Source organism: Erinaceus europaeus, chromosome 15, assembly GCF_950295315.1.
Source record: "Erinaceus europaeus chromosome 15, mEriEur2.1, whole genome shotgun sequence".
In the NCBI taxonomy this organism is placed as follows: domain Eukaryota; kingdom Metazoa; phylum Chordata; class Mammalia; order Eulipotyphla; family Erinaceidae; genus Erinaceus; species Erinaceus europaeus.
Window position 1 is genome coordinate 16,230,128 of NC_080176.1, and position 24,954 is coordinate 16,255,081.

Here is a 24,954-nt window from a genome sequence, read left to right on the forward strand (position 1 = left end):
AGACAGGGGTAGAAGGAGGGATAACAACAGAGCTGGTTATGCTGGCTGAGTTGAGCAGACACAGATGAGAGATTTGGGAGGTAAAAACAGCTGGAAGGTGCCTGACAGATTTCTGCAAAGAGACCTATACAGAAAGAGCTCTACAAATCTCACATGGTACCTTTGAGTCTTTGAGCACTAGGATATATCTGCACAGAGAAAAAAGTCTCACAAGGCTGAGGAAGAAATGATCAGGGAACTAAAAGCAAAAGGATTCCCAACGTATATACAAAGTTAGAGAATATTCAAGCTCCAACTGGCCTAAGTAAAAGGTCCCCCACCAGGTGCTGAGTGGGGCAGTCAGCAGATTCCAAAACGCAACTCTCATCAAGCTGGTAAGGCCTGAAGTTATTTGTTACACAGGAACAGATAATACAACAGAAATATCAACAATTACCTTATCCAGAAATAATCAAAATACTACAACTGCTTATTACTATAAGAGCTTATTAGATTAGATATTTTCAAGATTAGGAAGGGCAGGAAAATAAAGCTGTGGTAAGCTATAGTTCAGACTTAAATGAAAGATTTAAACTTAAAAAAGTAAGACAAAAAAAGATCTAGTTCTATGATATCTACAAGAAATCCCTTCTATAGAAGTTATAGGTATGTTAAAAAGTAAAAGCAAAGGAAAAGATACTACTCAGTGCTAAACATCAGAAACTTAGAGGAGTTATATTAGTAGGACAAAGAGAATTTTAGGTTAAGATCATTATTAAGAATGGAGGAAAAGTTCATAATGTAATGATATCAAGTCATCAAAAAAGCACCTATCAGAACCTCAAGACACACAAAGCAAAAATCATCCTGAAAGGAGAAATGAGCAAATTTACAAACATAGATTCTTAGCATAGTTTTCCACATAATAGAACAAGAAAAACAGGAAAGCTCTAAGACACTTAACATTACAAACCAACTGGGTCTAACAGGCATTTATAAAATAGCTTGTCCTCAATGGAAACATTTGGTCACTTAAGAGATTCATATGTCTTCATGGAAGAGTATAATTTAAATAGTTCAGTGTAATAAGTGAAGAAAACAAACACCAAACAGGGCTTTCTAAAACTGCTGGATCCTAAAATTAATAGTTTAGATTCCTAGATTTCTTTAAATTCTGAAAATTTCAATTCTAAGTTGATTTGGTTGGTATAAGTTTAAATTTTTCTTCTTCTTTTTTAAAGACCCACCAGATTATAATATTTGGCTATCCAAATGTGATGTTTTGAAGGTATAGGCATTTTTTTTTTCTGTTGAAGGTTCAGAAAGCATTCTGCAATCAAATAGCTACCCTACTTCTACGTAAAACAAGCCAGCAGACAATCATGGACACGTTAGAGACTTCCGTAGTTTGGAAACAAATCATTATTTAATCTGCTTCTTTGAAAAATGAAGACTAACACAGAAAAACCTGTGTTTGGAAATTACATTAGAAAGTTACATTGTCATGTTAGGAGCATGCCTTGTTAAATATCACTTTGCTGTTAGTGGCTCAGTAACAAACACATGTATCTTTCCATCATACATATTTGATACAACAATCCAGTGCCATTCACTTTTGTTTCCATTATATTTCACTGAGGAGATTTCTAAGATATTCTGGGTTTCTGATAGGCTACTAGACTATGATACAATGAGTTTATTTTTACTGCTAATCTTAGGAGGCTTGGTTGAGGTCACACATCAGTATTATTTTGGTTAAAAATATATGGGAGTACTATAAAAGGATCATCAAATCATTAAGAACTATCATTGTGGATCCTTATTTAATAGACAAAGCTTTGCACATTTACCTAAAGGATTATGTCATCGAAAAGAACCAAACGAAAAAAGTAAACAAATGACAGGAAATCTCTCCAAACGTGGCCCGGCAGAATGCTGCTGACCCTGGAGCTTTACACATGCCACTCACTGACTTTAGGCTGGGGCAGCCGGGAGGCAACATGTGAGGGTGACTATGCCAGAGAAATCCCAACTACTCGTTTCTTTAGGTTGTCCAGGATCTAAATCTCGAGGGTTCAGCCCTTCTATTTTTAACACTATATTCTTTTTTTAAAAAGAAATTTATAATAATAAACAAAATGTTTTAAGAGACTTTTGATGATTTGAGAAACGACTTATGGACCTGCCCTACCCCCAGAGCTTTAAGGCATCTCCCAAGCAACAGGCACACCAAGACTTCAGAATATTCTACAACAAATAACTTGTTTTTATGTATTGTAAAGGTCAGTGTGAAACAAATCCCACATACATTTATGGATTTTAATATATATTTGATTTAAAAATACTTCTAGTTTTAATCAATTTTCTTAAGTAACTATTTCATAATGAAAAAAATTACTTGAGAGATGTGATCATGACATAGATTTCCTGGAATCAAAAAGAAAAAACTTAAAAGAACACTCAGAGCTAGAAATCTCTTTGAATGTAACAAGTGATTGTTTTATTACTTCAAAATGCCAGAAATCTTCTGTATACTACTTATCTTATGTACAAAATGCCTTAAAGGAGTCTAGTGACCATATCTACTATCTTAATTCCTTCAGAACAAGTACATGAGGAGGAGAAAAATCTATAAATCAGTCTTCAATGACAGAAGTTTGCTTAGGAGTTTACCAAAAGGAATGACCCTACTGGAATTCCTTCCAGCAGCCTGTGAAAATGTCAGAATGGAGTCTGTTCTGGAGGTCTTGGTCCCTAGAGAGCTCTGAGTTTTGGCCTGTTTGTCTTTTCACATGCTTTAATATTTGAAAATCATTCCTTGCAGACACTGACTGATGCCCAGGGAATGCTAGGATTGTGGGAACTGGCAGTACCAACGAGAGAGACAAACTTCATGGGAAATCTGTGCCTACTAGACTGGCCCTCTCATTCTTAATCAGATAAAACTTTTCTTCAAATATTATGAAGGTACAAGGCGAGACTGAGAAACCACATGTTATTTTGATGTCTTAAAAAAAAACAACAACTCCGTGGCAAGTGAGGGCAGAAATCACTGAGGACCTCACCAATGTACCCTGGAACCCCACCTCTTCAGAGCCCCGCCCCACTAGGGAAAGATAGAAACAGGCTGGGAGTGTGGATCGACCTGCCAATGCCCATGTTCAGTGGAGAAGCAATTACAGAAGCCAGACCTTCCTAGCTTCTGCACCCCATGATGATCCTGGGTCTATGCTCCTAGAGGGATAATGAATAGGAAAGCTTTCAAGGGAGGGAATGGGATACGGAACTCTGGTAGTGGGAATTGTGTGGAATTGTACCTTTCTTATCCTATGGTCTTGATCATTATTAAATCAATTAAAAAAAAAAAAAAAGAAATCACTGGAGTCACTGAAGGAAATACTAAGTTCTAAAACCCATGGCGGAAAACCTGAAAAACTACATTCAGCTGGTATGAGTTGAAATCGTGTAATTCCAAAATATACATACAAAGAACAAGTAGTTATGGAATTCTCATTATGTGCCCACCATATCCTAAGTTCCTAACTTTGGACTCATTTCACATGCATGGTGACCCTATGAAGCAAGCACCAGAGTGATTCCCCCATTTACAGATGAGGAAATCAAAGCAAAGAGAAGACAAGTAATTGGTCAAAGTGGGGTAACAGGGTCTAGACCCAGACAGGAGCTCTCACAACTGAGCACAATGCCTCTGCTCTGGTAGTTTAGATCAAGCATGCTGGGAAACTGTAACTTCAAGCTGAGTGCTTATAATATGCCATGTAAATGAACACAGATGCCTTATTTCATGACCTCTCATAACCTATGAGATACATCTACCATGATTTGCATTCACAGTGAAGAGACCAGGTTGTATGTGGCCTCTGACCATACTCTGATGCACTGAAGTGGGCTCTGGGCTTGACTCAACAGCCCTATTTCAAAACCAGATTCCTTGTCGACTAGTAACTGTAATAACTCTCAAGCAGCCTTTTGTTTACAGTAGAGAGAACCACTTTAGAAAGTATATAGTCTTCAATTTCATGAAAATGTACTGCATTTTGAATGAACTGCCAACGATGTACTTTACAATATGCTTACAACTTAAAAATTAGTTCAGGATGACAGAGACCACTTAATAAATGTTTCCTAATAATAAAAAGGTGCCTACATTTCCACTCTTGACCATTTTAAAATACCCTTTTGGGAGAGTTGAGTAAGCTGACATGGCAAACCTCCTAACAAAAGAGGCAGAATGGTGGTCTAATCAAGCCATCTAATTGGTAGCATCTCTTAAGTGTTCTGTTGGAATCAAGGCTTAATTAAGAAGCTTGTCCTATTATGGAGCTATGAATCTCAAACCTACAGAGTGACGACAACTTCTAAAAGCTGTTTTTAAACTGAGGCTATGTGAGTCAAAGGAAGGTTCTGAATCAGATTTCTTGCTTTCCTTATTATGTCTTTATTATACAGGGAGGTCTTATAGCAAAAACTTCAACTGGTGAAACAGACACCCAACTATTAATATTTTAAAATGAAAAACCAACATAAGGACCAGAAAAAAGAACATAATTAAGTTGGGCTTTAAAAAAACATGCTAAATTATTATTTTTTAACTGCAAGTCTGATTATGTTACACACATGTTAGCACATACCTGCCAACCCTTGAAAACCATAAAAAGGGAAATAGTGCATGTTCTATCACATACATTTTTTTTTGAGTAATCCAAAATAAGTCAATTTCTTTTTTTCTCTTGGGTATGAGGGGAAGCTTGACAAACTGGAGCTGGCACGTATGTCTGTGACATTACTAACTTATACCTGTGGAAAATGCCATCAGTTCACTGAGATGGAAGCTTTCTTCCATCCTTTCTGCTTCCCAATGAGCAGCACAAAGCAAAAGTGATAATGAGATTTAAGAACACGTGACACAATGATGAAGGGCAGCCAGAGAAAGACACATGGGCTGGAAGCCACCATACAGATACCACATGGGCATACCGTGACACAGAGCGCTGCTGAGACTTACCCATGCTCACAGATTGAGTCAGCAGAGGAGACTGGAGTCCTGACTCCCAAAAGACTATACTTCCTGTCAATAATAGTGAGGGCAGCAGGTGAAGGGAGGGAGGAGAGCCAACAGTGTGAAATCATTTAAAGGAGTTAGATAAACATTGAGCATCTTACTAGCTCATTAGTCTAGGTGGCTGGTAATGACAAACCAGAAGGAAAATTCCAATATATTTGTTATCCCAACATAAATTGCCTTGTTGCTTTTTGCCACAATACTACTTTAGTACTGATATTGAGAGAGGAAATAACAAAGGGAGAAAGATAATCATCAACCACCTGTTCCCCAGTACACTCCCTAAATTATAAGGCACTTTCAGAATTCCTTTTAACTAGAATATTTTGTGTGGTGACATCAGATGGCAGACGGAAGTATGAGAGCCCCAATTAACGTCACAATGTTTCCTGGACCAGCAGAGAGTCTGAATATAAACAAACTCCAAGCAGCCTAAGAAGCTAGGAGGTTATAGCCGAGCAACATTCATTAGCTGGTTGTTGTATTTTATGCTGTCTTTTAAATTTATTTTGGGGGGCCGGGCATGAGCCTGTAAATCCTTGGGAGCACCATGCATAGTACCAGGGGAAGTTCCATGAACGGTAGGTGGCGCTATAGTGTCTCTCCTCTCTCTCCCTCCATGTTTCCTCTTCTTCTATCTCTATCTGAACTAAAAGGGGAGAAAAGTTTGCTTCGAGTGTGATGGAATTGCACAAATTCAAAGCCTTGATGCAAAACTGAATGCATTTACTTTCTAAGAAACAGAAGAGATTGTTTCTTAATAAATTAGTTTCAGTGAACTCACCAGTCCAGTACATAGCATGTATCGCATGGCAGACTCTGTAGTTTTAAGAAAATTATCTTGAATTATTTCATGAATGAATAATACACTTCTATGACTCTCGTAACTGGAAAAGTCTTGTAAAGATTTTTGGTTGACATCTTTGTAAGTTTACAATAACGTGGCCTTATACTGAATTAAGCTGCTAATCACTATTGTGTTCTAAATGTGACTTTGAATAAATGTGGTATTAACTGTTGACAATCCTTGGGTATGTATACAAGAAGGTACAACTTAAAGACTAGTGGGGAGCTGGAAGATAGCTCATAGGGTAGGGTACATGCCTTGTGATAGGCTCAGGTTAAAGCCCAGCAACACGTAGGGGTGTCATGGTAGCAGGGGTGCTCTGTCTGAAGGAAAAGTCACTTGGAGCAGTGAGATCATGACTGTGTGGGGCTCTGCAAAAGTAAATGAATAAACAAGCAAAAATAAAGATTGGGTAAGTGATACTGAATGGAGCTTCAGAGGAGCTGGAACTGGGGCTATTAATCTTTTCTTTTTTAATCTTTTTGTCCCTAAGTGAGATTATACAAATAAAATATAGTGGATGCATGTTATGAAGGACCTATTAATCTTACTGATGCACTTTTGAAACTGTAAACTTCACCTCCCTCAGCAAACAAAAAGCACAGAATGCTAGCATTCTGACTCTGCCAGCAACTTGAAGACTAAATTAACTTCCCAACCTGTTCTCTCCACACACATATGGGTGTGTTCAGAAACACCCTGATGCAAACTAAATCCTTAGTAACAGCAAAACTAAATAAGAAACTCAGAGTAGAAAAGAACAAAACAAAAAAAGTGGACAGGGTTGCAGGTGTTTACTTACACTATCAGACAAAACAAGCCACTTAATAGAAGACTTTATATAAAGACCACTGTGTAAGAGAACCTCACCCTTAAGCTACTTATGCAACTTCTATTTCTTTCTGAAGAGCTCAAAAGATTGTCGCAAGCAAAAAGAATACGAGAGCTACCACAATTAATCAAGCGTTTCATTTGCAGTTGTCAGGAGGCTCATAGCTGACTTTTACACTATGTTTAGTGTTTGTTCTAAATATCTAGTGTAAAAAAATATTAGACACTGCCAACAGAACATTATGTTCCAGAGACCAGCAAGACAGCTCACCTGGGAAGGTGCCTGCTGTGCCTTGTGTATGACTCAGGTTTGAGCTCCAGCCCCAGTGGCACTAGGGAAAACTTTGGCAGCACTTGGTGTCGCTCTCTAGCTGCCTCTCCCTTGCTATCTGAGGGGGAAAAGTCATTCCAGAGTAGTAAAGCCCAGGAATGACTAATAATAATAACAACAATAACAATACAAATTATATCTCGAGATGTTAATCTCTCAGTCCAACTACACTTTGCTGCTTCTGGTGCTAGGGATCAAAACCAGGGCTGTAGTCTCCACCTACCATTGGCCACATCCCCTCCACAGCTAAGTCCTCTAAAGCAAACTCCTGAAAGCAGAAAAGTGCTTAGATGTATCCAAATGTTTAATACTATCCTTGAGAATTATTTTTAATATTTAAGGCCCTACATATGTTAACATTAAAGTCAATGGGGAGTTTTTTTTTTTTTTTTTTTTACAGAAAATTGTTCATTTCACCACCTCCAGTTACAGAAAGGGGAAACAAGAGTTCCATAGCTCCAGGTCTTAGCTATTTAGCACCTCTTTCTTCCTTCCCATTTATGACACTTTGAGAGCTTAAGTCTGACTGTCTGCTCCAAAATACCCTTTCCTTTGAACCTAACTCCCTTAGGCTACCCCAGCTCTTGTTCATTCTAAGGAAGAGTTTCCCTGAAGACAACAGCTCATCGCCTAATACTGGGCCTGAGAGCCAAACAGGCTAGTGAGTGCTGGAGAAATGCATCCAAAGTAAAATCCAAATATGAGCTTATGCTGTTTGGTTTTTGGTGTAAGGTAAAGTTCATTTGGCTGCTCACAAAGATATTAATGTGCTGACTCCAATGCAGTCATCTTGTGTGCAACTAACTTAAACATATGTTGTTCGCTCCAGTAAGTGGTCATTCAGGAACAGAACAAGAGATGGTCTAAAACTATTAAAGGCTGAAAAATCTTAGCAAAAAAAGTCCAGACAAGACAGAACTAGAGGTCTGAAAACCTCACAAGTGGGCTGCAGATGCATTCACGCTGTTTCACACTGGGCTTGCAAACCTGAGGTCCCGGAGGTCTCAGGTTCAAGTTCCACCACCATATCCCAAAGCTAAGCAATGCTCTCACCTCTTGCTCTCTCAAATAAATTAAAAACTAATAGATAGCACATATTAATACTTAAGTTTATAATAAGAACAAGCCTCCCTATTTATTGAGACCTACCGCACACTATTTAATGGTAAACCCTGTGAAAACAGGAAGAGGAAGGTGGCAGGTAGGGCCCTCTCCACTTACTGGACACTTGGCAGCTGGCCTGTGGAACATCTGAGCCTCACCTGGAAAACACCTGGACTCAGAGACATACTCATATGTAGTAAAGCACAAATAGTTCTAGAAAGTGGGAATCTATGCCAGCTTAACTGCAGACTCTCAAAGTGCTGGCAACTGACTGGCCTCAACCAGCAAATGATGTCACATTTGAGCCTTCACTTGAGAGAAACAAATTAAACTTAAAATCAACCTCGTTTGAAGTTAGTTTTAGGATGTTTATAGAAATATTTTACTAGAATCACAAAAGAAGGAAGAGAAAAAAAGTCTATACTAACTACTCATGTAATAACCTTAAAATTCAAAGTGCTGCAAGTTTCTACAAGGGAAGATTTGCAAGATCTGCTTTATTCTTTTTAAAAAAGCATTTAAATACTACTTAGGAAGGAGAAAACGACAGTAGTTAAGTATGGGGAAGTAACTGGTTAACTGAGGGGCAAGACTGGGAGAGCAACCCATTTTTCATCTACTCAAAAAATGATTAAGTTTGAAAACAGAAAACTCTAGTCCCCCTAATGTTACAATCAATTGAATCACACATGAGTGATTAGTATAGACAATATGTATATATAAAAATGTAGACAAAAAAACAAAACCTGCTCTACTAATTTGTGAATGGTTTTGTTTCTAGCCATAAGATCTTTGGCATTCAACAATGCATTTCAAAAACTTCTGTGAACTCTAGCAAAAAGGCCAACAGTGATGATACCCCCTGGACTTCAGTGCTAAAGGGGTTCTACTGATGGTACAAAACAGCCTCCACAGAGGTTCCTGGATAGACTCTGAGGAAGACGTCTTTACAGATAAAAGCATGGCTACAACAATCCTCTCATCTACTGCACTACTTTGCAAAATGTGGTTTTAACTACTTACGTGTAATTACATTAATAAATGAACATTTTTGCCATTTCACTTACCTCCCTAAAAGTCTACATGGGGAAAGCTACCTTACATTTGAAGTGACTTTATATTCAGATGTACATGCCCCGGAGAACATTCTTGAAGAGAATGGGGTGAGTTGCAGCAAGCAAATCACCTCAAAATATAAACTTACCTCACACACTTCCCTCCTTTATTACAGAGGAATCTTTTCTTGAGTAGCTGCATATTACTGAAAATGTAAACAAGTCCAGCTCTTATTCTCTTGGAGGGCAAGAAGTATATTGTGAAAATCAGATCCTACTGAGTCATATTTCAGGAACTGCTTCTAGTCCCGTAGTCAGAGTCTAACCTAAAGCGAGGCTCCTAACTGAAGGCTGGTTTTACAGCCATCACCAACAAGTCATGGCCTCCTGGAGGCTTTGGCAGTGCCTCAGCCCAACTGCTGCTTCATACTAATCAAACTCAACAAGGAACATGCCGAACAAGATGTATGCGATACCAACTATTAGCTATCTTATTTGAAGAGTTAACTCCAAAGACATGCATTACAGAATTAAGACTATGCCTTTCATTCATCTTCCTGGACAAGATAAGGGCAATAATGAGAGGAATTGAGGAATACTCTGAACCCAGAAACAGAGTAAGGTAGATAAGGAAATCCTTTATAAGAAAAGTGTCCCACGGTTTATTTCTTCTGGCTTTTAAAATCGAAATAAAAAATGTATATTTGCAAATACCAGACTCATCACCACTTGGAAAGCACAGTAATTCCAGTCAAAAATCTTAGTTATACCCTTTTAACATGCTTTCTTAGTGAGTTAATAAATTTCTACATTCTGCACTTGTTTTTGTGCTTAAGAGTACTAAAGAGTACTCTATTTCTGTTAATGCTTGTAACTGACAACACTATTCTTTTAGACTCTGACATGTGTCTGTGGGCAATGCAAATTTTCTGAACAGACAACAAACGAGTAGAAAACATACTCCTTTTGAATACAAGGCTTACTCAGCCAGACAGATCTGAGACCATCATCATATCCTATACTCACTGTCATAAAAAGCACTGAAGGAGTTCTCGCTTTCTTACTCATCATTTTGATATGGGGCATCGCACTGGAAATGGAAGAGCAGGGGAGAATCTGGTCAAACCCCAATCCTCAGAATCAGCAGAGGAAACTACCTCAATGTCATTCTAGTGTAAGACTGTCAAGCTGTGCAAAAATGGCTGACCCCAAAGCCTAACGATGCCGCCCAAGGATACTAACTGGGGATGTAACAAAAGGTCTGAATGCAGAGTGAAATTCTGTCTGTCACTCAAAATGAGCCAGTACCCCAGTAGGAAGTGCTCCTGTGTTAGAGACTATTGACTATAACTGACCAAAAAGAAAAGGAAAAAAAGTAAGCAAACAGGCATTGGGCCCATAGGAGCTCAGTCTTTAAGTCAAAGTGCCTTCCACAATGTGCTCAAGTACTCACCATTCTTTCTTTCGGTCAGTGGCGGTAGGTGCTGACTGGACTGCAAGGAGAGTTCCTGGAATTCATGGGCAACGGCTTCACTCTGAGGACTTGGAGCAAGATGGGCTAAAGGTCCCAACTCATCCTCAGTGTCTACTGCCCCCGTGTGATCCATTGTGTTCCAGCCACTGACAACAGGGGGTACGAGATGCCTCTTAAATGTGGTCTGTTGAAGAGACTGTCAAAATGAAGAACATGTGAATACATTTAGCACATTTCTTTTTCTCCAGTTTGCACGACAGTATTAAAATGAAAACTCTGGGTTCTAGTTCCATTTCACTGCTGCATGGCAGCTTCTGACTCAGTTACCCCTCCCTGCACCTCATGTTTCTTGTCCAGCCCACAGGAATATTGTATTTTTTATATGAAATAGCACTTCATTAAGTTCAGGGAAAGCTGAAAAGCACTGTATACTTCTTTATATCGATGATAAAAAGTGTACACTTACTGATATCACTACTCAGAAGATTTTAATGCATTTTAGAGTAAGATGGAAGTTGAGACTCATGAGACTGATGCTGACAAAAATTAAGACAGAGTCTCTGGGGTCAGGGGAATAAGTGCAGCAGTAATGCACAGGAGTCACATGGGAGAGATCCCATATGTCAACCCCAGCACCACCAATTGCCACAACTGAGCAGTGCTGTGGTAAAATAAGTGAAATTGAAATTCTAGTTTGCAACTTTACCTGAACTTCTACATATCAAACAACTTTTCACTGAATCAAGACAGCAACCAGCAGTGTTTCAGATAATGAATGATACCTTCATCAGTCTGAATCTCAGAGTGGGAACAGGAACTAGATCTCTCAGCTAACCCACAAGTGGACATGATAAAGTTCATGACAAAGGAACAAGCTTTATTTTTAAGTTTCTGAGACTTGGGAGTGTCTGTCACTGTCACAGCATAACCTGGCCCATTAAAAAAAAAAGGTCATTTTTATTGGAGGGTTAATGGTTCACAGCTCAGTGATTGACGCTGTGCTACACAATTGGGTACAACGTCTCAGCTCCCCGTGCAAGTCGCCTGCAGAGCTCTCTCACCCACAACCTAAGGCCTTTTCCATTGTTCTGCAGCAGGACCCCAAGGTTCTCTTCAGCCCCTCCCTCCGCCTGTTCCTCAGAGTTATTTGCTGTGGTGCAATACACTGTGCTCAGATCCAGTTGCGTGTTTTGACTGATTTAGACACGTGTTATTAAATGCATTAAAAAAAAAAAAAAAGAGCCCTAGTCTATGGCAGCTGAGGTGCTGAGTGACAGAAGAGGAAATTGTTCTTGAAAGCTACAGGGTGGTCATCCCTCCTCAGTGGCAAACCATGTGACAAAACTGCCGCCTACTTGGCAAAATCTTTCCAGGTTTTACTTTATTCACCCATGAGGAGACACTCAAGTGGCTCCTAGCTTTGACTATTATAAATAAAGAGCCTAAGAACATCCTTGGACATGTATTTGCAGGAAAGACATTTGATAGGAATGAAATGACTTAATCATAAGACAGTTACATGCTTAAACTTTAAAGAAATTAGGAAATCGTTTTTCAAAGTGATTGTTCCATTTGCATTTTCACTAGCAATCGCCCCATGTCCTCAAAAACACTTGATTACTGTTGATTTTTTTATCTTAGTTATATTAATGGTATCTGAGAGCTTAATCTGCATTTCAGTAGTGATGCTGAATACCTTTTAATGTGCTTATCTGACATACTTATCTCCTTTTTTAAAATTTTTGGTTCAGTATCTGATAAAACTGAGACTTATTTTCCTTCCTCACTCAATTTTTACCTTTTTCCTTCCTTCCTTCCTAGCCTCCCTTCTCTATCTTCCTCCTCTCTTTCTTCCTTTCCTGTCAGAGCTTCACTAAGGCTTTGCATCTGTGTAGTCCCACCACATCTAAAATACTTTTCTCTTCCCTGCAGATGGAGGGTGAGAGATGGCACACCAGGAAGGAAAACACAGCACAGAAGGGAAATAAAAGGCATCAGTCGTTTTGATTTACCTATTCTTTTTTCTCTACATGAAGTCAGGTTTACCATCAGCTATATATATGTGCGCATGCACACACATACAACACATACATACACACACATGCGCGCACACACACACACACACACGTGTAAACTGGGTAATTGAAAGTCAAAGAAATACAAAGAATTGAGGATAGCTGAGGTTCTATATTTGGATTGATGGAAAAGCTGGTAGTGGGGATCTGGGCAGGTTTGACTCCTCAATCTCTACCTGTAGGGGGAAAGCTTCACAAGTGGTGAAGCAGGTCTGCAGGTCTAGCTTTCTCTCTCCCTCTCTATCTCCTCCTCCCTTCTCAATTTCTCTCTGTCCTATCCAATAAAATGGAAAAAATGGCCTCCAGGAGCAGTGGATTCATAGTGCTAGCACTGAGCCCCAGTGATAACCCTGGAGGCAAAAGAAAAGAAAAGAAACGAAAAGAAGGAAGGAAGGAAGGAAGGAAGGAAGGAAGGAAGGAAGAGAACAGACTAGAGAAGAAAAGAAAAAGGCGCGTTAGCATCATTGCAACAAGGCAAGGGTGAGTTCATCTGGAGGCATCAAGAACATGAGTGTTCACTCAGAGCGACTATGGACCCTAAGGATGGGGTTCTGAAATACAGTGTGTCTGGAGAGACAGCTATTTCATTTTAAGCAAGTTCCAACTTCAGCTGTGTTTATTCCTAAATCTGTTTATGCCAATAGTAGCAGTAATCAAAATTATGTAGTTTCAGTGTTATATAAATTGGTGAAATATGAGCGCAAAAAAAGGATAAATGTTTGAAACAGGTGTGGAACTATATACTCTTCTAATCTTATAATCAGGTGAACCATTATTAAATCAGTAATAAAAACTAAAAAAAATAAAATACTTAGAAATTAAGTTAAGATAGTAGAAGTGTGATGCACTCCATGTATAACCCTTTGAACATCTGCTTCTCTTCCAGGGAGCAGAAAACAGAAATCCCAGAGAAGGATGATTTATGGCCCAGGGCTGAAAGAGCTACAAAGAGAACACCTGGATCCTGCTTTGGAAGAGTGGACACTTATGCACTCTTCTTAAAAATGAAAATGTTTATGGGGAGTCGGGCGGTAGTGCAGTGGGTTAAGTGCACATGGTGTGAAGTGCAAGGATTGGCATTAAGGATCCTGATTCAAGCTCCCGGCTCCCCACCTGCAGGGAAGTTGCTTCACAGTCGGTGAAGCAGGTCCGCAGGTGTCTCTTTCTCCCCCCCCCCACTGTCTTCCCCTCCTCTCTCCATTTCTCTCTGTCCTATATAACAATGACGAGATTAATAACAACAATAACTACAACAACAATAAAAAGGGCAACAAAAGGGAAAATAAAAATATGAAACAAAAAATGAAAATGTTTTAATATTATGTGCACCACTTTAATGACCTGTTTAACTGAGTTTTTCCAATTTACCAACTAACTATCAGGCACAGCAACCTCAAGCAAGATGGCTTCTCCTCTGGTTAAAACCTAAATTAGGGGAAAAGATTTCCAGTGCTGCTGCTTGACTAGTTATAACATTGGAGGCAAATTAAACTTCAGTTTCATTCATTCATGTATTTTGCAATGCTTTTCAATTTATCAGAATATTTCAATTAATTGGTGAATGGGTTTGTTTTTACCGGAGCTTAGCTCAACTGTCTTGTGGTGGTACTGGGGTTTGAACCTGGATCCTCTGGTGCCAGAGGCACCAATGTCTTTCTGCATATTCACTACACTACCTCCCCCAAAACATTCTATTTAAATTCTGATTTCTAATGTAAGAAAGAGTAAAGAACTAGAAAATAAAAAAATTTCCTTTTCAAAAAATCTTTCTCTTTTTCTCTTTCTCTCCCCTCTTAAAAAACTTTGAAACAGAAATACAATAAATATATTTATCACCTGTTCAATAAACAATCTTTTTACAGATATTTACTTCATATTTTAATCAAATGCTAATTATGATTCAACAAAATTAAGAGTTTGTTTTTAACCCAGAATCTGCTAAGTATGGGAGTCATCTCAGCTTAAAGCTAATCCTCCAATCAATGCTTATTCTCTGAGAATCATTCATTTTGAGCAAACTTGAAGGTTATGATTGTTCAAGCTAACAAATTTGGATTTCAACCCTTTTACTCTGAGAATAAAATGCCCAAGCTTTTCATGACTTTTATAGTTTAAAAGTTTTAAATGTTCACTAATTCAAACTTATTTGTAGATGAGTTGCAATACTTATTTCAAAACTTACTATTTGTAATACATAAGAATGTCTGATCTTGGAAGATGTTAAATACACAATTTGCTCATGTTATGATCATTTGAAGCAAATCTACAGTAAACAAATTAAAAAATAACTGGTATTTTTTACAACTGTGACAGCCACTTAAAGCATAGAAAAAGATCGGTGAATATTTCTATAAAGAGCGCTGTTGGTATTTGCTACATTTTATAGTAATTTCTGCTAAGTATTTAATGGCTATACATACAAATAAAACTGCTACAAATGAAACCCTAGTTATAAATTGTTTGCTAAAATAATTATAACCTTATATCACAAATATATTCTGGGGTCGGGCAGTGGTACATCTGGTGTACAAGGAACTGGGTTCAAGCCCCCAGTCCCTCTCAATTCCTTATCAGAAAGAACAGAAACAAACAAAAAAATCACCTCTGGGAGCAACAACACTGCTGACAATAAAATTAAAAAAAAATTAATGCTGTGTTCACATGAGTAGTTCTGTGTAGATTTAAAATTTTTCCCCCAATCTGGAACTTAATTCTATTTACACTCTCCGTATTTTGTTAAAATGCTACAATTAAGAGAAAAGTGTTTCCTTCATCTGCCATAAAATGGAAATGTTCTACCAGTTCCTATTAAGTACTAATGCACTATAATTGCTTGAACAGCAAAGGTCTCTTTGTCTCTTCAAATACAGGGATTATGGCTGAGTCATCATTGTGAAATCCCAATTTTACCTGCAAATACATTTCTCTCATTCTGTGAGTTGTCTTTTCACACGTATCATTGCTGCTGTTGCTCCTTTCTCCTCTGTCTCCTCCTCCCCCTCCCCCTCTCCCTTTTCACTCTTTCTTAAAATTTTATTTATAAAAAGGAAACACTGACAAAAACCATTCACTACAGAAGAGATCCAAAAAGCTAACAAACACATGAAAAATTGCTCCAGGTCACTGTCAGAGAGATGCAAATAAAGACAACATTGAGATGCCACCTCACCCCAGTGAGAATGGCATACATCAAAAAGGATAGCAGCAACAAACGCTGGAGAGGCTGTGGAGACAAAGGAACCCTTCTGCACTGCTGGTGGGAATGTAAATTGGTCCAACATCTGTGGAGAGCAGTCTGGAGAACTCTCACAAGGCTAGACATGGACTTTCCATATGACCCAGTAAGTCCTCTCCTAAGGGTATACCCCAAGGACTCTCTTAACACCCAACCAAAAAGATATGTGTACACCTATGTTCATAGCAGCACAGTTCCTAATAACTCTTTCACTCTTATTTCCTCTTGACCAAAGCACTGTTGAGCGCTGGCTAATCATGGTGCTGGGGATTCAATCTGGGAGCTCAGAGGTTCAGGTATGAAAGTCTATTGTGTAAATGACTATACTAGATTATACTATCTCCCCAAACTGGGCTGCCTTTTTTTTTTTCTTTTTAACCTTTTGCTATTATACAGTGAAGTTTTTTTACTTTGATGAAGTACATTTTAATTACTTTTTTCCTTTACTTCCTTTGTGCTATTGATGTTGTGTTTAGGAAGCAATTACCAAATCCACGTTCATAAATATTTGCTTCTATATTTCTTCTATGAGTTTTATAGCTTTATTAATCATACAATATTATTTATAGAATTTATTGTTTAAATAGCTATTTTAAAGTTCTATTTATTTATTCATTGGAAAGAGACAAAGAGAAATTGAGAAGAATGGAGGAGATAGGGAGGGAGAAAGACATGTGCAGCACTGCTTCACCACTTGTACAACTTCCCTCTGCAAGTGGGGGTGGGGGGGGCTTGAATTGGGCTCCTTGTGCATAGTAACACGTGTTCAGGCAGATGAGCCACCAACCAGCCCCATAGCTAAGTTTTTATATCTAACTATTTTTTCCATTTTGACTTAATTTTTGTATATATGTGAGTCCAACTATAACTTCACTCTTTTGTATGCAGACACCTAATTGTCCCAGCATCACTTGGACAGAGTAAGTCTCTATTTTCTTTTTTTTGCTTTACATTGGGTTCTAGTTCTCCCCCGCCAAGAGAATTGCATCAGTCCTGTTAATTTCGCGGGCCTGCTTGGCCCCACCCCAGAGGAACCCCACCAGAGTTCCTGGGTTCCTGAGTTCGAGAGTGCCAGAGTTTCAGAGGGTTCCCCAGTACGAGAGTTCCAGAGTGCCAGAGTTGGAGGGTTCCTGAGTTCCTGAGTTCGAGAGTTTCAGAGTTACAGAGTAAGAGAGAGTTCCACAGTGGAAGAGTTTCAGAGGGTTCCCCAGTACGAGAGTTCCAGAGTTCCAGAGTTCCAGAGTTGGAGAGGGTTCCTGAGTTGGAGGGTAAGAGGGAGTGCTGGTGCCGCCGCAAAGAGACAGCAGAGTTCTGTTTGGTGATTAGTTTGTCTTAGTTTATGAATCGTTGTTCCTGAATAAAGAAATACAGCTTCCCTGCCCAGCCGTTGTCTCCGCGTCTCTGTTACCCGCCGTGAAGCAAGCCAGCCCGGCCGGCAAGAGCCTACGAATTTTAACAACAGTACCAGGCCAACTTTTTCAGATACAGACACAGAGAGAAACGTATCAGAACACTAAGCTTCCCTCAGTGCTGTGGAGGTGGACGGCTTGAGCCTGGCTCCTTCACATGGCAAAGCAGGCACCTTCTCAGGTGAGCTCTCTTGCCAACCCTTCCCACTAAAGTCTTGGTACTCTAGCTGAAAATAAATTCTAAAATATTTAAGTTCCTTTTTCTAGGTTCTCAAGTTGCCTTTCGTTTCACATTGCTCTATTGTGCCATTTTTATGCCAGCACCACACTGCCCTTACTAGAGATTTGTAGTAGCTGTTGAAATTGGACAGTTTAAGTTTTTAATTCCTATCCATGGGATAAGTTCTCAGTGCTTCACAAGACAGCTGTGAACGGTAGGTGTTTGGTCCTGTCTTTTAGCAGGCTGGGGAAAGTGCCTTTCTATTCTGAGGGCTGAGAGATTTCATTATGAAAAGAGTGTTGAATTTTATCAAATACCTTTTCTGTATTTACTGAGATAATTGTGGGTTTTGCCTTGTTTCCTCTGCTTGCATGGTGTTTTACAGTAAGTGGTTTCTATATGTTAAATCAAGTCTGCATTCCTGTAACAAATCCCCCTTGGCCATGGTATATAATCCTTTTTATATGCTGTGAGATTTAATTTGCTAGTAATATATAAAGATTTTTCACATGTGATATAGTCTCTAATTTTGTTCATGTGCCATCTTCAACTAATTTTGAAATCAAGGCAATATGGTCTCATGAGTTAAGAAATGTTCTCCCCTCTTGTCCACTAGGGAGAGAGAGAAACAGACTGGGGGTATGGATGGAGACCTGGCAATGCCTATGCCCAGTGGAGAAGCAGCTACAGAAGCCAGAACTCCTACCTTCTGCTCCCCCAAAACAGCCTTGATCCACACTCTCAGAGGGGGAGAAGTGACAGGATGAAGATAAGAGGGCTCTGAACTCCAGCTCCATCAGCACCCAGACAGAGAGGAGGAAAAGGAGAGGGACATATGGAAGTAATTATGTTGTCATAGGGGCTTGGAGGGGAAGAGAGGATTGAATCAGAAAAGAAAGGGGCAACTATGTATATGATGTGGACAGATAGTTGTAGAGATGATGGCTGGCTCATATCTACAACCTTAGGGGAACTGTGGTAGATTGCGGTAGGGAGACTGAAGATTCAGAACTCTGGTGGTGGGAATGGTGTGGATTCGAACCCCTGTCAACATGTAATTCTGTAATAAAAAATTAATTAAAAAAAAAGAAGTGTTCCCCAGTGGCAAGGGTTTACATTTCTAACTTTAGCTGGATGAGTGCTGGGCCCAGAAACGGGGTTCAGTATCTAGCACTACATATGTCAGAGAACTGCTCCAGTTGCTCTTGACTCAGTCTTACAGGATAAATATAAACAAACCTTTAAAAAACGGTATGTATAGAGAGACAGGCTGGGGGAATGGAAACACGTGCCAATGTCCATGTCCAGCAGAGAAGCAATTACAGAAACCAGACCTCCCACCTTCTATACCCCATAAAGAATTCTGGTCCATACTTCTAGAAGGATAAAGAATAGGAAAGTTTCTGATGGAGGGGAGGGGATATAGAACTCTGGTGGTGATTATACCTTTGCTATCTTACAGTCCTGTTAATCATTATTAAATCACTAATAAAAAAATTAGTGTACTGCACGAAAGCAAGGCCTCTGAGGAAGGAGCAGAGGGGGGCAGGGACATGGTGTCTGACCGTGGAAAAGGGCCTAAGTCAGAGGTGACAGTGTTTTTTTTCAGAACCAAATTTTTAAAATTTATTTATTGGGGAATTAATGTTTTACATTCAACAGTAAATACAATAGTTTGTACACGCATAAAATTTCTCAGTTATCTGTCATCCTTGTTGGACCTGTATTCTCCACCCCTCACCCCCCCCCTCCCAGAGTCTTTTACTTTGGTGCAATACGCCAGTTCCAGTTCAGGTTCGACTTGTGTTGCTCTTCTGATCTTGTTTTTCAACTTCTGCCTGAGAGTGAGATCATCCCATATTCATCCTTCTGTTTCTGACTTATTTCACTTAACATGAATTTTCCAAGTTCCATTCAAGATCGGCTGAAAACGGTGAAGTCACCATTTTTTACAGCTGAGTAGTATTCCATTGTGTATATATACCACAACTTGCTCAGCCACTCATCTGTTGTTGGACACCTGGGTTGCTTCCAGGTTTTGGCTACTACAAATTGTGCTGCTAAAAACATATGTGTACACAGATCTTTTTGGATGGGTGTGTTGGGTTCCTTAGGATATATCCCCAGGAGAGGAATTGCAGGGTCATAGGGTAGGTCCATTTCTAGCCTTCTGAGAGTTCTCCAGACTGTTCTCCACAGAAATGGGACCAATTTACATTCCCACCAGCAGTGCATGAGGGTTCCTTTGGCCCCACAACCTCTCTAGCACCTGCTGCTGTTACCTTTTCTGATGTATGACATTCTCACAGGAGTGAAGTAGTATCTCGTTGTCTTTATTTGCATTTCTCTGTCAATCAAAGACTTAGAGCATTTTTTTAAATGTGTTTCTAGGCCTTTTGGATCTCTTCTGTGGTGAATATTCTGTCCATGTCCTCCCCCTATTTTTGGATGTGGTTATTTGTTTTCTTGTTGAGTTTGACAAGCTCTTTTTATATTTTGGTTATTAAACTCTTGTCTGATGTATGGCATGTAAAGATCTTCTCCCATTCTGTGAGGGGTCTCTTGGTTTGGGTATTGATTTCTTTTGCTGTGCAGAAGCTTTTTAGTTTGATGTAGTCCCATAGGTTTATGCTTGCCTTAGTCTTCTTTGTAATTGGATCCGATTCATTGAAGATGTCTTTAAATTTTATGTGGAAAAGAGTTCTGACAATATTTTCCTCTAAGTATCTGATAGTTCCTGGTCTAACATCCAAGTTCTTGATCCACTTGGAATTTACTTTTGTATTTGGTGAAATATAGTGGTTCACTTTCATTCTTCTGCATGTTTCAACCCATTTTTTCCAACACCTATGTTGAAGAGACTCTGCTTTCCCCATTTAATAGTCTGGGCACCTTTGTCAAAGATTAGATGTCCATAGGTCTGGAGGCTTACTTCTGGGCTCTCAATTCTATTTCACTGCTCAGTGTGTCTATTCATGTTCCAGTACTAAGCAGTTTTGATGACAATGCCCTATAATACAATTTGAGATCTGGGAGTATGATGCTTCCAGGTCTGTTCTTTCTTCTCAAGATTGTTTTGGCAATTCTAGGTCTTTTCTGGTTCCAGATAAACATTTGTAACATTTGTTGTATTTTCCTAAAAAATGTGGTTGGTATCTTGATGGGGATAGCATTAAATATGTATATGGCTCTGGGTAGTATATTCATTTTGATGATGTTAATTCTTCCAACTCATGAACATGGAATATCTTTCCACTTCTTTGTGTCTTTTTCAATTTCCTTGAGTAGTGACTCATAATTTTCAGTATACAAGTCTTTCACTTCTTTGGTTAGGTTTATTCCTAGATATTTTATTGTTTTTGTTGCTATAGTAAAAGGAATTGATTTCTGGATTTCAACTTCTTCTTAGTGTTTGCATAGAGGAATGCCACTGACTTCTGACTGTTAATTTTGTAGACTGAAACCTTACTGTATTGCCTGATGATTTCTAAAAGCTTCTTGCTGGATTCCTTAGGTTTTTCTATATATACTATCATGTCAACAGAACCAAATTTTTAATTTTACTGACTTTCTACATGGGCAAAATGTCTGCTGTATTAATTCCTTTCTTCTGTTTGCAATGAGTTTAACTGTCCTTTCTCTAATTTATTCAAATAGAAGGCTGCTAAGTTAATGATTTAAGACCTTTAGACAAGACAGTGTCTAACACTGTGACAGAGTCACAGTGATCAATGTCTCTATCTACATTAAATGCACAGTACCTACATTGTTTCTTATATGATGTCAGAAATGTATGTTGTCATCACTGGGTTTCACTGCTCTGGGCTGACTTTTTCATATAGAAAGAGACAGAGAGACAGAAGGAAAGAGAAAGATACCACAGCACCAGAGTTCCCTTCGGTGTGATGAGGGTATGATGGGGGTTGGCCTAACATCTGGGTCAGACACGACAAAGAAGGTGGTTTTCTAGATGAGCTATCTCACTGGCCCGGTATTGGTCAATCCCATTTTTTGAGTTAAGTAAATATAAAGATAAAACACAGCACTAACATGAAGGAACTATTGTGACTTTGAGCAAAGTGTATAACCTCAATAAAACCTTAATTCCTTTCTTAAATAAATAAAAAAAACCCTTAATTCCTCATTCATAAACTGAGGTCATAGTCTTCAACTCCTGGATGATTGTTAAGGTTAAATGTAAGCATTACATATGGCTGGCACTGTAAGCCTTTCTCCCATCAGGAAGTTCCGCACCCTCTTCCTGTTGAACTGATGTTCTCTGTATTTGGAGCCAAGGTCACAATCACTGCTACAAAAGCACGTCTTACTAGGTAGAGCAGCTAGCTTCATGCACTTTTCATTTTTTGGCCAGTAGGGCTCTCCATGCCAGTACAAGTCCTGCACTTCCAGTGGACTTTTTTTTTTTTTTTTTTAAGATAAAGAGAGACAGAGAGGGAAAGGGAGGAGAGACACTGAAGCATGTCTCCACTGCTTGGGAAGCTTCCCCTTTACATGGTGCTTCCCATGTGGTGACTGGGGGGCTCAAACCAGGGTCTCTGCGTGTGGTAAAGCATATGTCCTAGCAGGTGCATCACCTCCCAGCTCTCCTCATCACTTTTAATAACCAGTTAGTGCAAGATATACTGGAAGTAAAATCCCATGAGCAACCAGATGAAATTCTGCTATCTGTAGCAAGGATGAACCTACGTGAATTAAGCCAGAAGATAAAGGACAGACATCATGAAAACTCACTTATACACCTTAAACAGAGTGAGCAAGTGGAAACAACTGAATTGTGAAAGACAGAGTCACTTTTAATGGTGAGTTTAATGTCATATATACAAATGGTGATTTTCTTTTCTTTTTTTGCCTCCAGGGTTATTGCTGGGCCTTGGTGCCTGCACTACAAATCCACTTCTTCTTCTAGCGTTTGCCCTTCTTCCGTAGCCAGTCAACAGCATCAGGTTGAGCCTGATGTAGAGTTTCGAGACCTCCTTTGAATCTGGAGAGGTGGCAGTCGTTGACTATGTGGGTCATAGTCTGTCTGCTCCTGGAGATCACATTTTTTCCGTTTTGTTGCCCTTGTTGCTATTATTGCTGTTGTTGCTGTTGGACAGGACAGAGAGAAATTGAGAGAGGAGGGGCAGGTGGGGGGGGGGTAAGAGGGGTGAAGACAGACAGCTGCAGACCTGCTTCACCACTTGTGAAGTGACTCCCTTGCAGGTGGGGAGCCAGGGGCTCTAATCAGGAAATCCTTAAGCGGGTCCTTGTACTTAACCCACTGTGCTATCTGCTTGGCTCCCTAAATGCTGATTTTCAGTGATGCACATTTGGAGCTAAGATTATAAAGCAAAGCTGTTACAATCAAAATAATAGCAACAAAAGAGAAAATCTCTAGAAGTCAAGGTAACTTGGAATGTGTTAAAATCCTCACAAAGAAAAGGTCAAACACTTTACTGATGAACCCCAAAGACTTGAAGAGCCAGAGCATATTATATTCTTAAACATGGAAGACACCTCTTCATAAAGGTGTCAATTCTGCCTAATAAAATTAAAATGGTTGATATGGGCATCTTAAAAAGGGATTTTTTTTTTTCTTTTGAAAGTGAGATAGGGAACCTGGACAAGCCTAATTCTAAGCCAAAATGGAAAAAAGTAAGCGAAAATATTCTAAAAGTGAAGTGAGAAAGGAGAACAATAATAGCCCCACCATATTCAAATATTTCTTAAAGTTCCAATAATTAAGAATAGGATATTAGTATATTAAGTTAGATGTCATGTCTCCAAGTACCATAAACAGGTGTGTCTATACATATCTCTGTGTGTATATATAATGTATGTGGCATAGACATTTATCATATAATAAAATCACCATTGCAAACAGAGTTGTAAAGATGGAGTTTTCAAAGCAAGATACTGGAATAATTGAGTAGCCCATCTGGGAGGAACCTGGAACAGCTCATAAAGATAAATCCCAGGAGTTGGGCACAGAGGGTTAAGCACATGTGGCGCAAAGCACAAGGATCAGTGTAAGGATCCTGGTTCGAGCCCCCGGCTCCCCACCTGCAGGGGAGTCCCTTTACAAGCGGTGAAGCAGGTCTGCAGGTGTCTATCTTTCTCTCCCCGTCTTCCCCTCCTCTCTCCATTTCTCTGTCCTATCCAATAACAATGATAACATCAATAATAATAATGACTACAAGAATAAAACAAGGGCAACAAAAGAGAATATTTTTAAAAAATAAATATTTTTAAAAACAGATAAACCCCTTGAGGATCAAATTTAAAAGTTAAAATATGAGGCCATAGCAGTTCTAGAAGGAAATGCAAGTGATGGAGCTCCATTCAGTCCAAATCCTGAAGCCATTAAAGGAAAAATACTTAACCTACATACACACACACGTTAACATGAACGTCTGTTGTTTCTTGCAGTCCCAGGACATGATGTGACTTCACTGCTCCTGGGCCAACTTTTGACTTCATTTAAACCGAGAACGATGCCACAGCACCAGAACTTCCCCTGTCTCATGTACAACTACCATATGGTGCTGGGACTTAAACTTGAGTTGCAACATGGCAAGGTTCACATCTTACTTGGTGAGCTCTCTCTCCAGCCCCAACATCAACTGCATAGCAAAAAAAGCCACAAAGATCACTAGAGCACCAGGAAATCTCTATATTTCAACTTAGCAATACAAAAGAATAGCTTGTAAAAACAGATACGCAAAAGATGGAAAAAATTATAAATGATAAACTATGAAAAAAGCTCACAGAAAATGAGTGGAAAAAGCAAGAGGCTCTATCCTTCTTAGGAAGAGAGAAATTTTAATAAATACCATATGACTCCATTTTCACTTACACTGGAAAAATTCTAAAAGTGCTAATAATATATGTCACTGGCAAGTCTGGGCCTTACCTCATGCATGAGAGGGCTATAAATTGGTATGACCTATATGGGGACAAAAACTGCTAACATCTATTTCAGTGAGAAATGCAGCCTTCGACCTAGCAATTTCTCTTCTAGTAGTTTATAGGTTCAAAATGGAACTGTAGGCGGGACTTCCAAAATGGCAGAGAGAATGGTTCAACAAACTCTTTCCTCAAGGACAGTATAGGACAAAACTGCCCAAAGTAACCATTTCAGAAGTTCAGAAACTGGTGAAAGGCATATGACAGACAGACAAGGCTTTATTCAATCAAAAGTTATTGGACCTTGGTTCAGAAAAGAGGATTTTGTGGAATTTTGCAATCACATAGCTGACAGTGGATTGTTTGCATCCAGAATATAGGAACACTCACCAAAAATAAAAACTC

The 24,954-nt window shown here is 39.2% G+C and overlaps 1 protein-coding gene across 5 annotated transcripts in view; it reads right to left on the bottom strand.

The window, feature by feature from the left end:
* The window catches only part of MRTFB (myocardin related transcription factor B), a 179,010-nt gene that overhangs the window by 80,492 nt on the left and 73,564 nt on the right, over nucleotides 1-24,954 (bottom strand). For 4 of the 5 annotated variants that reach the window (XM_060172935.1, XM_060172934.1, XM_060172932.1 and 1 more), the window contains 2 exons: nucleotides 10,684-10,900; nucleotides 5,006-5,068 (listed from right to left, as the gene is read on the bottom strand). In XM_060172935.1, the coding sequence (XP_060028918.1) occupies nucleotides 5,006-5,068; nucleotides 10,684-10,837 (217 nt within the window). In that variant the 5' untranslated portion in view covers nucleotides 10,838-10,900. The remainder of the gene's footprint in view (nucleotides 1-5,005; nucleotides 5,069-10,683; nucleotides 10,901-24,954) is intronic. The other variant, XM_060172933.1, reaches the window with a different exon arrangement.